A 17,360-nucleotide genomic window follows, 5' to 3' on the forward strand; every position below is an offset into this window, starting at 1 on the left:
TCATAGATTTTAAACGCACAAGGGAGAGCTATGATCACCTAATCCCAGGGCCGGTGCTACCATTTAGGCCAACTAGGCGGTTGCCTAGGGCGCCAAGATTGGGGGGGTGCCAAAAAGCAGCGCCCCCAATTTTTTTTTCTCTTTTTTTTTTTTTTTTTTTCCCTTTTTTTAAAAAACAGCGGCCGCTGCGCTGGGAGGGAGAGGGAGTCTGAGCCACCGGCAGGCAGCCCTGGGGTTCCCCTGGGTCAGAGCTGCCGCACGGATCCCCAGGCCGGAGTGTGGGGAGCTGCTGCGGGGGGGGGGGGGGGGGGGGGCCGGGGGGGGGGGGGGGGCTGCCAGGGGGGGAGGCGCCTCAGGGTGGAGCTGCCGCAGCCTAATCCAACCCCTGCATAACAGGGGAAAGAATTTCCCCTCAGCAATTCCTGCCCAAAACTTCAGGTTAAACTAGAGCACCTCTAAACAAGGTATAATATGCATCAGCTTCAACATGTTAAGAGTTTAGTGGCATGGAAGTAAAGGGACGCAGACAAGGGAAAATAGGACTGTTCCAATAATCCACATTTAACCTACAACACACTGATGCATAAGCCTTAGGAGATCCCAGCTGTTTATGACCAAGGATTCCAGTGAAACCCTGGTATTAGGCAGCAGTACCGAACTCTTACCTGATTTGTGGGGGTGGGTGAGACCATGCTCTGCGTCGCTGTGAGCTCGGGGCATCACGTAACGAATGGACGTCTCTTCTAGGTACTTGTCCACGAGGTCTGGGCACACTGGAAAAGAGAGAAAGAATTTTATTTTATTTTATTTTAATTTTTAAAAAGAGGGCAGAGGAAACCATTACTGATACAGCAGATGCCAACATGAAGGCAGAGGGAACTGTTAAAAATCAGGGTGTGAAAAATTTGACCTGCCAGAGGCCAACATGAAAGATTTTTCAGGGTGAAGGAGGGGTTCACACAAAGGAGGTCCAGGGGCAGGAGCTCCAAAGCAGGGACTGCCTTCCCAAGATGCTTCAGAGTGAAACTTAACATCATTCTTGTCACTTTCACTGTTGCCCACTGGGTTCTGAAGAGCAGCAATGGAACTGTTGTCAGTTTCACTTTGCTGCTTGAGAAATCTAGAAGCAGCAGTTGAGGCAGTGGACCTGCCAGCAGTCTCAGGAACAGGACTCTGCACTCATACACATTTTGAATGGTTGTCTTCCCAACCGTGATGGCTAGATTTTTTTTTTTTTTTTTTTAATTAAAGCTTAGAGTCTAAAAAAGTTGACGGCTTGGACCCCAGGGACAAGTCAATTTTTCTAGCCCTGACAGTGATGATCTGACATTTATTCCCAACATTAATTTAGTTACGTTTGCAGAATGACAGACATCACCTAACAGAAAGCGGCACAACCCATTTTCAAATTAAATAGCACATCAAGAACTGCAGCGTGTAGAACTATTAATTGTTCTTTAAGATCAGATCTCCCTTTGGCTGGACAGATTTTAAACCCAAGTAGTCCACATGTGAGAGCATACCAAAGACTTTGTAAAACAGAACTTACAGAAACTCTTGTTTGGATTTACCACCACCATTACGTGCATCATCTCAACTCATTAGAAGCCCGAGGGCCTAATGATTGGTCAGACTTGACTGGGCATTACATGTCACACACGTATACGCACAGCCCTTTGTTAGAAGGTTAACAACCGTAACCAGGCAATGCAGTGTCTGAGTAAAAGCAAGATCATGAGGTATGCAGATGACCTAGCCCTGTGCAAGGCTTCAACCAGTGACGCACTCAAACTAAGACTCTAACGTCACAAGAGACCATTGTGATCATCTACTCTGACCTCCTGCACATTGCAGGCCACAGAACCTCCCCCACCCACTCCTAAAATAGACCCCTAACCTCTGGCTGAGTGACTGAAGTCCTCAAATCATGGTTTAAGACTTCAAGTTACAGATAATCCACCATTTACACTAGTTTAAACCTGCAAGTGTCCCATGCTGCAGAGGAAGGCAAAACTCCCCCCCCCCCCCCCCCAGGGTCTCTGCCAATCTGACCCAAGGGGAAAATTCCTTCCCGACCCCAAATATGGTGATCAGTTAGACCCCGAGCATGTGGGCAAGACCCGCAAGGCAGATACCTGGAAAGAATTCTCTGTAGTAACTCAAAGTGTCCCGTTTCTGCCCATTGGGGATTTTTACAACTGGCAGTCACTGATGAGCCATATGCCATTGTAGGCAGTCCCATTATCCTGTCCCTCCATAAACGTATCAAGCTCAATCTTGAAGCCAGTTTGGTTTTTTGTCCCCCACTGCTCCCCTTGGAAGGCTGCTCCACAACTTCACTCCTTGGATCCTAATTGAGCCTAAACTTGTTGATGACCAGTTTATAGTCACTTGTTCTTGTGTCCACATCGGCGCTTAACTTAAATAACTCCTCTCCCTCCCTGGTATTTATCCCTCTGCTGTATTTAGAGAGAGCAATCACATCTCCCCTCAGCCTTCTTATGGTTAGGCTAAACAAGCCAAGCTCTTTGAGTCTCCTCTCGTAAGGTAGGTTTTCCATTCCTCGCATCATCCTAATAGCCCTTCTCTGCACCTGTTCCAGTTTGAATTCATCTTTCCTAAACACGGGAGACCAGAATTGCACAGAGTATTCCAGATGAGATCTCACCAGTGCCTTGTATAATATTAACACTTCCTTGTCTCGACTGGAAATACCTCACCTGATGCATCCTAGGTCTGCATTAGCCTTTTTTCGTGGCCGCATCACATTGATGGCTCATAGTCATCCTGTGATCAACCAACACACCCAGGTCCTTCTCCTCCTCTGTTGCTTCCAACTGATAAGTTCCCAGCTTATAGCAAAATTCTTGTTGTTAGTCCTTAAGTGCATGACCTCGCACTTGGCACTATTAAATTTCATCCCATTTCTATTTCTCCAGTTTACAAGGTCACCCAGATCTTCTTGTACGATATTCCAGTCCTCCTCCGTACTGGCAATACCTCCCAACTGTGTGTGTCATCCACAAATTTTATTAGCACACACCCACTTTTTGTGCCAAGGTCAGTAATAAAAATATTAAATAAAATTGGTCCCAAGACTGATCCCTGAGGAAGTCCACTAGTAATCTCCCACCAGCCTGACAGTTCACCTTTCAGTATGACACATTGTAGTCACCCCTTTAACAAGTTCCTTATCCACCTTTCCATGCTCATATTAGTCACCATCTTCTCCAAATTAACTAATAATTTCCCACATGGAACTGTATCAAATGCCTCACTGAAATCCAGGTAGATTAGATCGACTGCATTTCCTTTGTCTAAAATCAGTTAACTTCTCAAAGGAAGAGATCAGGTTGTTCTGGCACAATCTACCTTCTGTAAAACCATGTTGTATTTTATCCCAATTACTGTTCACATCTATGTCCTTAACTACTTTCTTTTTCAAAATTTGTTCCAAGACCCTGCACACAATTGAGGTCAAACTAACAGGCCTGTAGTTTCTTGGATCACTTCCCCCCCCCCTTTCTTAAAAATAGGGACTATATTAGAAATTCTCCAGTCACAGGGTACGCCCCCTGAGCTTACAGATTCATTAAAAATCCTTGCTATTGGACTTGCAATTTCAGGTGCTAGTTCCTTTAATATTCTTGGATGGAGACTATCCAGGCCCCCCGATTTAGTCCCATTAAGCTGTTTGAGTTGGACTTCCGCCTTGGATGTGGTAATTTCTACCTCCATATCCTTGTTGCCATTAGCCACCCTGCCACTACCCCTAAGCTCTTCATTAGCCTAATTAAACGAGGCAAAGTATTTGTTTAGGTGTTGGGCCATGCCTAGATTATCTTTAATCTCCACCCCATCCGCAGTGCTTAGTGGTCCCACTTCTGCGTTCTTATTTATATGGTTATAAAACCTTTTATTATTGGTTTTGATTCCCTTTGCAAGCTCCAACTCTGATTGACTTTTGGCAGTTCTCACACTTTCTGACTCCAAGTAGTAGTTTTCCTCACTAATTCCTCCCATCTTCCGTTTCTTGGAGGTTTCTGCTTTCTCTCAATAACCTGTTTGAGATTCTTGCTCATCCAGCTTGGTCTGTAACCCTTCCCTATGAACTTTTTCCCCTTGCTTGGGATCCAGACTTCAGATAGCTTCTGCAACTTTGACTTAAAGTAATTCCAAGCCTCCTCCACATTCAGATTCCTGAGTTCTTCGATCCACTTCCCCAACTAATTCCCTTAATTTTTTTAAGTTGGCTCTTTTGAAATCAAGGACCCTTGTTTCAGATCTATTTTTGTGTATCCTTCTCTTTAGTTTAAGCTGAATTAACTCATGATCACTTGAGCCAAGGTCATCCTCTACAACCAGTTCTTCTACGAGGTCCTCACTACTCACCAATACCAAATCTAAAATGGCATCACCTCTCGTTTATTCAGCAACTATTCGATGAAGAAATCTGTCAGCTATCACATATAGGAAAATTTGGGCCCCACTATTATTAGTAGCATTTGTCCTCCAATCTATAGCTGGGAAGTTAAAGTCTCCCATAATCACACAATTCCACCTAGTATTTATTTCAGTAAAAACATAAAACGTAAAAACATTAAAGAGGTCTCTATCCAGATCCAAATTGGATCCTGGTGGTCTGTAACACACCCCAACCACTATATCAGGGGAACCTCTAGAAGTTTTCTTCCCCAAAGTGGTTTTGGCCCAAACAGACTATTTTATCCATTCCATCACTTCTAATTTCTTTACAGTCTACCTCAGCATTAACATACAGTGCTACTCCTTTATTTGTCTTTCCTGAACAGCACATACCCTTCAATACCTGTACTCCAGTCATGACTACTATTCCACCATGTGGTTTGAGCACTGGCCTGCTAAACCCGGGGTTGTGAGTTCAATCCTGGAGGGGGCCATTTAGGGATCTGGGGCAAAAACTGAGGATTGGTCCTGCTTTGAGCAGGGGGTTGGACTAGATGACCTCCTGAGGTCCCTTCCAACCCTGATATTCTATGAAACTATGTTTCTCTTATCCCTATAAATCTGGTTTCACTTCCTGCACCAGTAGTTCTAGTTCCTCCGTTTTGTTACCAGGCTCCTTACATTGGTTTGCAAACATCTGAGCTGTTGCTGCTTGGTTTCGCCCACATTCCTCGCCTAATTGGGTACAGTCATTCCACTGCCAGTATCACGTGTCTGACTGGTATCAGCACTATCCCTCCTAAATGTTCATTCTCCTACCCACGTCTGTTCCTCTCTTCATTGATACATCTCCTCTTACTTGATTTTCCTCCCTCTCAACGTTAAAATCAGGCTTGGAGGTTACATGAGCATCTCCCAACAGCCTCCCGAGTTCCTAGTTTAAAGCTCTTTTAATGAGTTGTGCCAACCTCCATCCCAGACATCTATTTCCCTCCCTACTCACGTGGAGTCCATCCCTTAAGAACTGTCCTCTGTCCATGAATGCCTTCCAGTGGTCAAACATCCCAAAGGCCTCCATATAGCCTAATTGCCTGAGCCACCTGTTGATCACCGTAACAGTCCTCTCATTTAAATCTCACCCAGGTTCCAGTCTTACACTCGCGAGGAATCACTAATCAAAGCTTTCCTTGCTTCAGGGCATGACACAGTTATCCTTCATTTGCAGGTGTGTATTGTCCAGAAAGCAGTATGTATAGAACACAGCAGTCGATTCTCACAGGTGCCCAGCTGAATGAACCTTTCAACCCTGATTTACGCTCCCTTTGGTTTGCTGACCAAATTTTGTATTAATTTCCCAATCTACTACTTACTTTTAAAGTTACTTAGTAGTTGTGTTCCCTCTGTATCTTAACCCAGTATATTCCAGGCTACTCCCAGAGGTCAGACTTCGCCAGCCATTTGGCTTGTCCACATTCATCTGAGATTTCAGGTTGTAAAGACTTAATTATGCTCAACAATCGCAGAAGTCTTCTTTATTTCTCTTTGGATTGCTTGATAAATGGGCGCAAACAATATGCATTTTAATATGCTAAATGTATATGTATACATCTAGGAACAAAGAAGGTAGGCCATATTTACAGGATAGGGGACTCTACCCTGAGAAGCAGTGACTGAAAAAGGTTTGGGGTCATGGTGGATAATGAGCTGAACATGAGCTCCTAGTGCAACACTCTGGCCAAAAGACCTAATGAGATCCTGGGAGAGACAAACAGCAGAATCTCAAATAGGAGCAGAGAGGCCATTTTACCTCTGTATTTAGTTCTGGTGCCCACAACTCGAGAAGAATGTTGAATAACTGGAGAATGTTCAGAGAAGAGCCATGAGAATGATTAAGGGTACGTCTATACTTACCTCTGGGTCCATCGGTAAGCAATCGATCTTCTGGGATCGATCCCGGAAGTGCTCGCCGTCGACGCTGATACTCCTGCTCCGCGAGAGGAGTACGCGGAGTCGACGGGGGAGCCTGCCTGCCGCGTGTGGACCCGCGGTAAGTTCGAACGAAGATATTTCGACTTCAGCTACGTTATTCATGTAGCTGAAGTTGCGTATCTTAGTTAGTGTGGACCAGCCCTAACTGTCTTATATAGCGACAGACTCCAGGAACTCAATCTACTTGTGTTAAAGGAGACTGGCAGGAAACTGCTATTATGCAAGATCAAAGTGCAATCACTGAGCATAGTTGTTATCCTCTTATGCCAGTGAAAGAAACCTGGGTACGGAATAAAAATTGATGAAAAATTCTGATTTTTAAAATTCAAATTAAATAAACTTAAATTACGACATCCTTTGTTAAGATCTAAACTTATTTTAATCTATTAAAATCATTTAAATTAAACACAAATAGTATTCAAGCAGGACAGGTGTGCCGTCAAAAAGTCCAACCCCTGAACTGGTGGAAATCACGGGCTCAGCATCTGGAAACAGTTCTCTGACGTGCAAAAGCACCTTTTGTCAGCAGCAGCATAGACTATTTCCTTCATTTCAGTTTATCCAACCAGTTCAGTGAAAGAACTAACTATTGAAAAGTGAGAAACTGACTAGAAGTTTTAATAAAAAAGCGTGTTGCCCTCTTCCAACCTATAAATAAAAATGAGGTGAGAGAGGATATGGTCTACTAGTTCTAAAATATTGCAGGATAGGGAGACCAAAAACAATCAGTTCGATTCACTAAATATAAATATTTCCTTTGTTTAATAAATCAGTTTTAAATGGTAAATGCTTCGATACGTTTTTTCTTATGTATGCAGAACATTTAAGATAATTTTATTCAACCAATAATTTTAAAATGCTGGTTTTGTGCATTTTTAATTCCATTCCAATTTCCATCTAAATGGATCTCAACAATCATCAGTAAAAAAAAAGTTAATCTAGTAAATAAGAAATGCTTCACTGTTTTCTAACAATAAAAAACAGAAATTAAGAATCTGAGTAAGTTTATGTTAAGCTACATAACTGCTTAAATAAATGTGTATAGATACAGTGTTGTGCTGGGAACAAAAAAGTAATAAGTTACACCAACCATTGAGAATCTTTAGGAAAAAGGAGTTTAAAAAGTACAAATGCAAAATTAGGTTGAAACCGATTATTTAAATCAATCCACCATGCAACAGGACATGGAGATGAAGATGAAAATAGAAGAAGTGCTGTTTGTACAAATGTAAAAGGTTGAGAACTTATGTGCAAATTCATGAGAGAGAGAGAGAGACCATCAGTTTAGATTTTTTTTAAAATAAGAATCAAGCTTCACTGAATTTTTACCTACTATTAACACCAGAGACCCCTGTACACCTCAAAAAAAAAAAATTCTTTTTTGTTCCCAGCATTTTTTGCACACTCAATTTCCCAGTTACCGCTTATTTGTTTGGATTTGTCACACAAGAGGGAAGGGAAAAGCATTTAATGAAAATATGAAAGTTATTGTAACACTCAGAAAACTGGCCAGGGAGTTCTGGGACACATGAATTACCTGAAACTAATGAAATCATCATTAAAAAAAAAAAAAAAAGAGAGAGAGAAAGTTATCCAGGTATCTTCAAGGAATCTCAAAGCAATATTAATTCAGTCACAATATGCGTAAGTGTTTGTACTGTTAATTTATGTACCATATATATCTAACATGGTTAACGCTGCTGTGGGAAACTAACTCTGGATTTCAGTCTGCTTCAGTTCTAAAACTTTCCTATTTTCCTTTTAATGTTGTTGGTTAAAACCCAAACAGGGGAAGGAGAGAAGAAATATAAATTGAGTGTGGCTGCACACTCAAGTCACTGGAGTCTTTATGTCAGGGCTTAAAAGTTTGCCAGTCACTCACTAGCCAGGGGATGATGCATGAGCAAATGAGGAGGGCCCCACCCCCAAGGAAGTTCAGGGATGATGCGTGGATGAAAAGCCCAGCCCTACCCCAACTGCTTACCGCGATTCCTACCAGATTGCTGACTATGGACCCAGCTTGTGGGTTCTATCATGAGCCTCTGGCTAACAGGTCTCAACATTTGAAGGCCACCCCATGCTGGAGGAAAGATGCTTGCCCTCCTATCAAAGCCCCTCCTGACTTAAAGGAAAGGTGGATTCCAGAGACTATAATGAAGGAAGGCTTAAAACACATCTGATTGATAGAAAGCTGAATTCTCTTACTTTCTTTAGAGGCTTTTAATGGCTCTGTCCTTCAGCACAGCAATGTCTGAGCACCTCACAAACACAAAGAAGTTTATCATCACACCACCATGACCAGGACGAAAAGCCTTAGTCTCACTTTCCAGATGAAGAACTGAGGCACAGATTAAGTGACCTGCCCAATGTCAATATCTGTGACCGTCCGGATGAGAACCCAGATATCCAAGTTCCAGTCCAGTGCCTTGATCACCGTCATCCCTTCCTCCCAAAGGTGCAGTAAAGTTAGCTCTTCTGTTCACTTTCCAGGTAAATGCAAATCTACTTTTATCCGTATAACAATTATGTTGTTAGAACGCTACATGGCAAAATACCAATTAAAAAAAAATACTGTTGACACTCTGCTCATCTGTTTTAGACAGCTCTTTGATTCACTTCCAGGTTTACCATGCATTGAGGACATGAAATTGTCTATTACACTGACGACTACTTCCAACATTTTATTGTTGAGAAAAATCAAGAGAGTTGGCATGTATGTTCCTCCCAACCTCCTCTTCTATTAGGGTTTGTCTTGACTGCAACTGTTATCTTGAATTACTAATACCCTCCAGTCACGCCATTCAAGCTAGTTTAGCTCAAGTGAGGGCAACCACGAACTACACAGAATGATTGGATTAGTAGCTGAGGAGTTGTAACTCAAGTCACTGAATCCCCAGCTCTAGATTCAGCAGCACTCCAACTCTAACTCTCATCCCTGACAGGGCACCTAGCTTGAGGTTAAAGGACCACTTAACTCAAGCAAGACATTTGTGGGTGTGGGCAGGAGTTGGGTGAGAGGCAACACTTAAGTTATGTCTTGAGCTACCAATGCTGTGAAGACAAGTCAATGACAGAACAAGGAGTAATGGTCTCAAGTTGCAGTGGGGGAGGTTTAGGTTGGATATTAGGAAAAACTTTTTCACTAGGAGGATGGTGAAGCACTGAAATGGGTTACCTAGGGAAGTGGTGGAATCTCCATCCTTAGAGGTTTTTAAGGTCAGGCTTGACAAAGCCCTGGCTGGGATGATTTAGTTGGGATTAAGTCCTGCTTTGACCAGGGGGTTGGACTAGATGACCTCCTGAGGTCTCTTCCAACCCTGATATTTTAGGATTCTATGAACAGAGAGCAAATGGGTGTCCTTTTCAGAGAAAGGTAATATACTCTGATTTATAGGGGATACCTTTAAATTGTCAACATTTACCTACAGCTGCCATATAGCTAAGACAACACCATAGGAGGATACTGGACTGCCACCAATTTTTAACATTAACCCTTGCCTAAACACTAAAGGAAGGAGGAGGATTCTTTAGGGTGCTATAAGGTGACACAGCTAAAAGTAATCAGATTCAATTAAGAGACTAATATAGACAGCAGCAAGAGCTATTCAACAGCTATGGCGAACCCAGGTGTCAGGTTCTAGGAGTTTTCATAGCTATTCTGAGTCACCCTAGTTACCAGACCAGATGGGTCTCCTTAGCTCCAGATCAAGAGTATCAACGTTTAAAGTCTCTAAGGCAAATGAAAAGGGGAACAGCCAGCTCAGGAGGACGTTTGGGCTGTAGTGACTAAAGTGACACCTCCCCCAGCCTGTTTTTGGTCCTCTTTTCCCTCCACCTGTGTAACATTTCTATCCCTGCCTATATTGCTGCTCACAGCTTTCCCAAGCAGTAGCATGAAATGCCACTGGTGTCCACAGTGCTATGAACAACAACAGTGAAAACTGATCAGAGACTTGTCAATTTCACGGTGGTTTAGGAAGGCCAAGAGCAGCTGACTCAGCCAGAATTGTGTTGATTTACATTAAGGGCTAGTTTTGTTTTGTTGTTTAGAAAAAATGGAAGTTTAAATTCTGCAAAAATTGATGACAATCTTTCCTTGTTATAAGTGAAAGTTTCCTTCTGACAGGTGGATGTGTCAGGTCCTGTTTAATCTGGATCAAAGTTTCTGAGGCCGAGCATTGGAATCCTGGCATGCTCTAAGACAGTACACAGCCAGTGGATGCACGGCATTGATCCAGGAAGGTTTGGAAGCTGGAGAATTGGTACAGGGTTGTGGTGTGGATAAGATCCCACAGGTTAGTTTGCTCAGATCCGAAAGGGAGAATCACTGTACCGGGGTGGTTATTGAAATGTTCAATACATCAGTAAATCTCTCAGAGCGGTGCTTTGCAGAACGCTGAGTGTGTGGAGCACACAATGTATGAAAGCAGGTTATGGGACAGGGCAGGGGAAAAAGCAGAAGGGTCATTAACCCTTCTGAACAGATTTTTTTGTGGGATGAAGGAAAGAAGGAGGGATTGAGAAACAGTCCTACCCCTCCCCCCCTATCTCGGACACTGGAAGAAGCCAAATGTATTTTTGAAGCTTCACTCCCGGAGAGATACACCCCTGCACCCTACACTATTTCAAAGTTCACCCTGATTTACTTACAATGTGCACATTCCCAAGGGCTCAGCAAGGGGAGGGCATAACCAGGACATGTATTAACATTTCAAAATGTTTCCCTCCCACAGTGTAGTGACTATCAAGTCATCATCAAAGACAGCAGGTATACAGTGCACTGGAGGTTGTAACACCCAATTTTGAACTGAGTGCAAGAGAAGTGAAAAATTGAATCAAGAAAGCTCCCAAGCATGTGCTTGCCATTCCTATCCTCCCCTTACACACAAGCATCAAAACCAACTGAACTGATTCCATTTTTCCCAGAAGACTTTCACAACTGGGCCAGCACCAAGGGAGAGACTTCAGTCTAAAAAGGAATCTTTTCCCCCAAACTTCTGTAAATTAATGAATACGGTAGTTTTGCTCTGTCACTGAAATCCTGCATGGTATTGCTATTGGTAAGCAAAGAACGGAGGAAAGGCAGGCATCTCCATCTCAGCTCCCCCACGTTCCTTGTCTGAGCATCTCACACCTGTACACCAATCTCAATGTCCTCTATCATCCCCATTATGCTTCTAGGCTCATGGGGACCAGTGGGGATTCCTTTCAGAACACTTTACTGCTGCTGATGATTGATCTGATCAACTTCATAATACAGTAGACCCTCAGAGTTACGAACACTTCAGGAATGGAAGTTGTTCGTAACTCTAATCAAAACATTATGGTAGTGCTTTCAAAAGTTGACAACTGAACACTGACTTAATATAGCTTTGACACTTTACTAAACAGAAGAAAAATGCTGCTTTTAACCATCTTAATTGAAATGAAACAAGTACAGAACATTCTCAAATCATTTTTTTTAAACTTTCCCTTCTTATTTTTTAGTACCTTACGTTTAACACAATACTGTGCCACATTTGCTTTTACTTTGGTCTCTGCTGCTGCCTGATTGCATACTTCCGATTCCAAATGAGGTGTGTGGTCGATTGGGTCAGTTCATAACTGAGGTTCTACTGTATGGTCTTCCCCCTGCCTTCTGATGGGACAGGGTTATCTTAACAGACCTCGGCACTCAATTAGGTTGTCCCACACGGCAGCACAGACTGTTACCCACATTGTTACTGGACAGCCACAGACAAGCTTTTATCATCTCACTTCTCAGCAACGCAAAGCAGCAACAGCAGCTTGACTTAAACTGCCAACGGAGATCTATAGCTCTCAATAGAGCATTAGGAGCAGCCAAGGACACAGAGCAGATGACTTACCAGCCCTTCTCCTCTTCAGCGTGACATAGGGCAACAGGTCATGGCGCGTGATAATCCTCAGCAGCTGCAGCACCTGGCGGAAGTTGGTCTCATCACAGCGGCCCTGCCTTTCTAGTGCCAGCAGGAAGTCCCGGCCGCTGCGGATCATCCCCCTCTCGTAGTCATCAATCACATCCACAAAGAGAAAGGACAACACACGTACGTCCCGGTGGGTCAGGTGAGTGCCCACAATGTCAAACATGCGGTGCAAACTATAGAGTCCATGCTCCCTGTCCCCCGTCTCCTCCGGCCAGGCTTGCGCTCGACTCCGTTTCAAGGTGTCCATCCTGCACGATGGCTGATCCCGTCACGTGCCACCCAATTCCAGAGGATTGGGGGGCTGTTCCCAGCACTGCAACCCTGGAAGATAAAGAGGGCCAACAGGCTGTAATCAACAATTTTGCTGGTTTGTTCCCTAATTACTCTTAGCAAGATACTTAAATGAAAATCGTTGTCTGAATTCCCGCATCAGGAGCAGTCTGTACTCAGATCCTCCTTATCTAGTCATAATATTCATAGTAATTCATTCTCTCTATATATATATACATACACACACACTAATTAATTCTCTCTCTCTCTCAAGTGAAAAGCTCTAGAGAGAGAGCGCTTTTCACCTAAGAGTCCCTATGGCAGTCAGTCAGGATTATATTTCCCCCCCATCTGGAAAGGGGTTACATAGGCTCAGAGTTTGTTCAAAGGTCAAACAACAAGTCTGTGTCAGAGCTGGAAATAGAAACCAGGAGTCCTGATCACCAGCCCTGTATCTGATCTCCTCTGCCAACTCCTCCTACTATAAAGTTGCTGGAAATCACTCCTCCTTGCTGTTCACTAGAGACCAGTCTACTGGCCTTCAAGACATAATGCAAAACACAATGTTTAACCGGCTTTGTACTGGGTATTTACAAAGGGGGGGGGGGGGGGGAGAGAAGAGAAGCTTTCCATGAGGTATCTAGCCAGATACTGACACTGCTCCCATGGTATCTGAATGACCAGCATGAACATATTTATGGACCAATATAAAGTGCTATATATTATTTCTCATCTAAGGATCTCAAAGTACTTTAAACATTAATTCAGCTTCACAGTTTCCCTTCTGAGGAAGGTGCGGTCTCTCTTTTACAGAGGAATACTCTGGCATACAGAGGGATTAAGCGATTTGCCCAAGGTCATCCAATGGCTAAATGGCAAATCTAGGAAGAGAACCCAGGAGCCCTGACACCTAGTTCCCCACTCTAAATACTAGCACAACCGAAGCATTTCATTTATGGACCTTAAGGTGGTTTAACTTTTCCTCCTCCCACTCACACCACGTTGTTCAATTCTCATCCTGCTTGGTAATTTGTCATCCTGCACCTGCACAACATGTGTAAGACTTGAGAGAGAGAGAGTGTGTGTGTCTTGGTGCAAAATGTATGGCACAGACTCTATCCAACCCTTCAAGGGGTGGAATATGATTAATTGCATGCAGGTCTTTCATCTGTCATCAGGCCGCCCCACCTGGAGTGCCCTCCTATGACAGGCTGTGGCATGACAGGCACACCTGTCTCAGCTTCCCTCGTTCAGAGGCCCCAGAGACAATGCAAAGACTCTCTTAGTTCCCATAGCCCTTGTACATTTCATTTATTACAACACACACACACACACCTGGGCACATAAGTCACAACACCACAGTCTAGACAAAGCATCAAATACAGCTTCAGCAGCCTTCAGCACACCCCAGCTCCCTAGCATCTCTCACCACGCCCTGGCTCTGTCAGTTCTCTCCTGTCCTTGTACCAGGATAGCCACCGTAATCCTTCCAATTGGAGAACACCCCTGTTCTTCCCAGTGGGAACCCCTACAACCTTGTTACTGGGGAGCCTTCTTGCCAGGGAAGCATCCCTCACTCCTCTGGGTCCAGCTCTCTGGCCCTGTAAGCCCCTCCACTACTACCCTCCCCCCACCTCTCCGATTTAGAGCCAGCAAGCAACTCTCTATGATGCTCCTTCAGTTCTGGCTCTCTCTGGCTTGGGGATGCCAGCCAGCAAACCCGTCTTACTGCTCTCCCAGCTTTCAGCCTTTCCCCAGGAAATACCTCCTGCTTCCTATCAGGACTCCTCCAGTCCCCTGGCAGCTCTCACCCATCCTCCTGACTAAACCAGTCTGCTCTGACTCACGGGGACTCCCCTTCCTAATCCTGAATAGCCGCAGGTACTGCCCAGCCCCCTTAATTAGCCAAATGGAGCACCTGTCCTGGCACAGGGGAGCTGAACCTACTTCATTTACAGGGACCCGACTTCCTGTGACACCATCTTTAACGATTATGGTCCCAAATGCCTTCTGGCAAGCATATCTACAAGTTACAATGCCCGAAGTGGTTAGTGCAGAATACAGAAAAGAATTCAAGCAAGTAATCAAGTGAACAGTTAGCTTTTTCCATCCCAGCAATGGCCCCTGCACCTAACAGTAGTGCATAAAGGCCATCAAATATATAAAAACCATTGAGAGCAGCCATTGGTATCACAATGAAACAGCAAGCCCAATACATCAAGTATTAGGCAAGAACCAGTTCGGGTACTAAGCAGGCCCAAACCTGTTTTACTTTTAAAATGAGATGGGAACAGGCCAAGTCAGACTGGCTTTCATGACCCCTCCTTGCTTCAGTGAATCTCTAGTCTAGCCTACATTACCCATATACCATTCAGTTACGCACACTCACCTGCTATAAAACTGCCCCAAAAGGCTGGGAACTATTGGCCTAGCAGTCAAAAACCTGGCATGCCAGATACCTAAATCGGATGCCCAGACATTACTCCCACGGTGACAGGGGCTGTCAGTGTAGAACAGCTGATTTGGTAGGTGTCTGCATTTTAGTGTTCTCATACCAATAGCTGATTAAAAGTGGCATTGACTTGTTCAGCAAGGGAGTTGTATCAAGCCCTCAATCTGGGAGCAGGTGGGGAGAGAAGAGGGAATTCTCAGAGCTTTGAACCCTAGCCACCTACACATGCTCTGAAAGTGATGAAAGAAGAGGACACCTGGACACTAACACAGCTAAGGAAAGTTGCCCATAGTAGGTTGTTCAGCGTTAAGAGATCTTGTAAAGACAGGCCCTATCAATATTTAAGTACATTAATGAGACTGAATTTAATCATATTTTAAATAGGTTCCCTTGTTGATATTAAAACTCCATCTTAGATTATTAAAACTGAGAATCTTTTAAAAACCCAGTTTCCTGGTCCTTCTGCCGTTTTATTTTTTTTTTTTTCCATTTCTCTCATCTTAACCCAGTTATGGTTTTGTTTAGAATCAGCTGCACTTCCAGGTTCTCACAACAAGGGAAGGTTTGTTTTAGGGGGAAAAAAGAAAAAATGCAACAGTTTGGTTTTTTGTTTTTTAAACAAATGTACATTTTAGGACAATTTGGAGTTGAAAAGTTCTCACAGGCCAAGACAGCCACAGCTGTGAATTTCTGAACTTACTATTCCCTTTATATAGCTGTTACACCGAACATGAAGTTTGCATATCATCAGCATGGATATTTATAGGCAAGGTAGACTGCTCGGGGTAGGCAGAGAACGCTTTGCATGCCCGATTTTGGGTCACACACAGTGCAATCTCTGCCCCCTGCTGCACCGGGGCTCTGAGGAGAGGCATCTATAAGATTTAGTTTTGCCTACCTCCTTTCAGAGATCGTCATCCTCAATAGTTGCTAAGCTACATGGGGGGGAGAAGGGGGAACTTGCATATGTCTGAACTGTTTTAACAGACTGCACTAGATTGGAAGCAGGCACTTCACAGCACAAAGCACACTGTGGGAACACAAATAATGCTGTAAGAAACTGACAGGGGAACATTTTAAAGACGTTAAAAAGGCTTTTATCAAAGGCTTCTGGGTTTCGGAGTTTATTAAATTAATTTGGGGTTTTTTTTGTTTTGTTTTGTTTTTTTTAAACACTAATTTTTGAGTTCCCTGTAGCTATCGAAAAATCAGTGGGTTTTGGGGCTCTCTCTTTGTATATACGCGTAGTCCTGTTTCAAACAGCACTATGTTACGAGAGTGCAACAGTAGGGCCTGTACAGACCAATTCACATGGAACACCTTAGTGCACTTTAGAAATCACATCCCCATAGTCCGCATTACTGCTCTGTGTAGACAAGCCCTTAGATATAAGCCAAGGAGCGGAACACCACATATATAAACAAACTGCACTAGGAAAGAGATGAAGTCAACATGAATTGAGTGACCATTTCTGGTCTTTAGTGGATAAATACTGCACTTGCGTGTATGTGGCGGGGAGGGGTATTTTACTGGTTAAAATCTAAAATCAGAAGCCCTACTTAGATCTTTTGAAACACAGCTTCTCCTGAAGGAGCTGTGCTTTTACAAGGTACACACTGGACTTAGATGTAGCAACTGTTAAAAGTAAAGATCAAACAATGGAGAAAAAGTTGTTTCAAAGTCCCAACCAAGGGAGTATACATAGCAGGGCCAGGCAACCTATGGCATGCGTGCTGAAGGTGGCACGCGAGCTAATTTTCAGTCGCGCTCACACGGCCTGGGTCCTGGCCACCAGACCGGGGGGCTCTGCATTTTAATTTAATTTTAAATGCAGCTTCTTAAACATTTTAAAAACCTTATTTACTTTACATACAACAATTGTTTAGTTATATATTATAGACTTATAGAAAGAGACCTTCTAAAAACGTTAAAATGTATTACTGGTACGTGAAACCTTAAATTACAGTGAATAAATGAAGATTCGGCACACCACTTCTGAAAGGTTGCCCACCCCTGATATATAGGTTGCCAATTAAAATCTTAGAAAAAAGACCTCCTCCCCACCCCCTCTCCACCTTCTTCCACCTCTATGATTTTTCAAGGTCCCTTCTAGTTCTAGGAGATAGGATATCTCCATGAATTAATTAATTAAATTTATTTATTTATCCTGCTCCTGTCTCTCAGGGCCCACCTCCAGCAAGAAAATGACCATGCTGAAGCACAGTTGCATAACAGTAGGGGACTGATAGCTTTATATGCTTTAGCTGTCAAAAATTTGT

General features: G+C 43.5%; 1 protein-coding gene across 3 annotated transcripts in view; it reads right to left on the reverse strand.

The window, feature by feature from the left end:
* Window positions 1–17,360, reverse strand: part of DEDD (death effector domain containing) — a 39,936-nt gene that overhangs the window by 9,452 nt on the left and 13,124 nt on the right. For all 3 annotated transcript variants that reach the window (XM_034756886.1, XM_034756888.1, XM_034756887.1), the window contains exons 2-3: window positions 12,282–12,680; window positions 666–773 (exon numbers count right to left, since the gene is read on the reverse strand). In XM_034756886.1, coding sequence (XP_034612777.1) covers window positions 666–773; window positions 12,282–12,606 — 433 coding nt within the window. In that variant the 5' untranslated portion in view covers window positions 12,607–12,680. The remainder of the gene's footprint in view (window positions 1–665; window positions 774–12,281; window positions 12,681–17,360) is intronic.

This window comes from Trachemys scripta, chromosome 24, assembly GCF_013100865.1.
Source record: "Trachemys scripta elegans isolate TJP31775 chromosome 24, CAS_Tse_1.0, whole genome shotgun sequence".
Taxonomy (NCBI): domain Eukaryota; kingdom Metazoa; phylum Chordata; order Testudines; family Emydidae; genus Trachemys; species Trachemys scripta.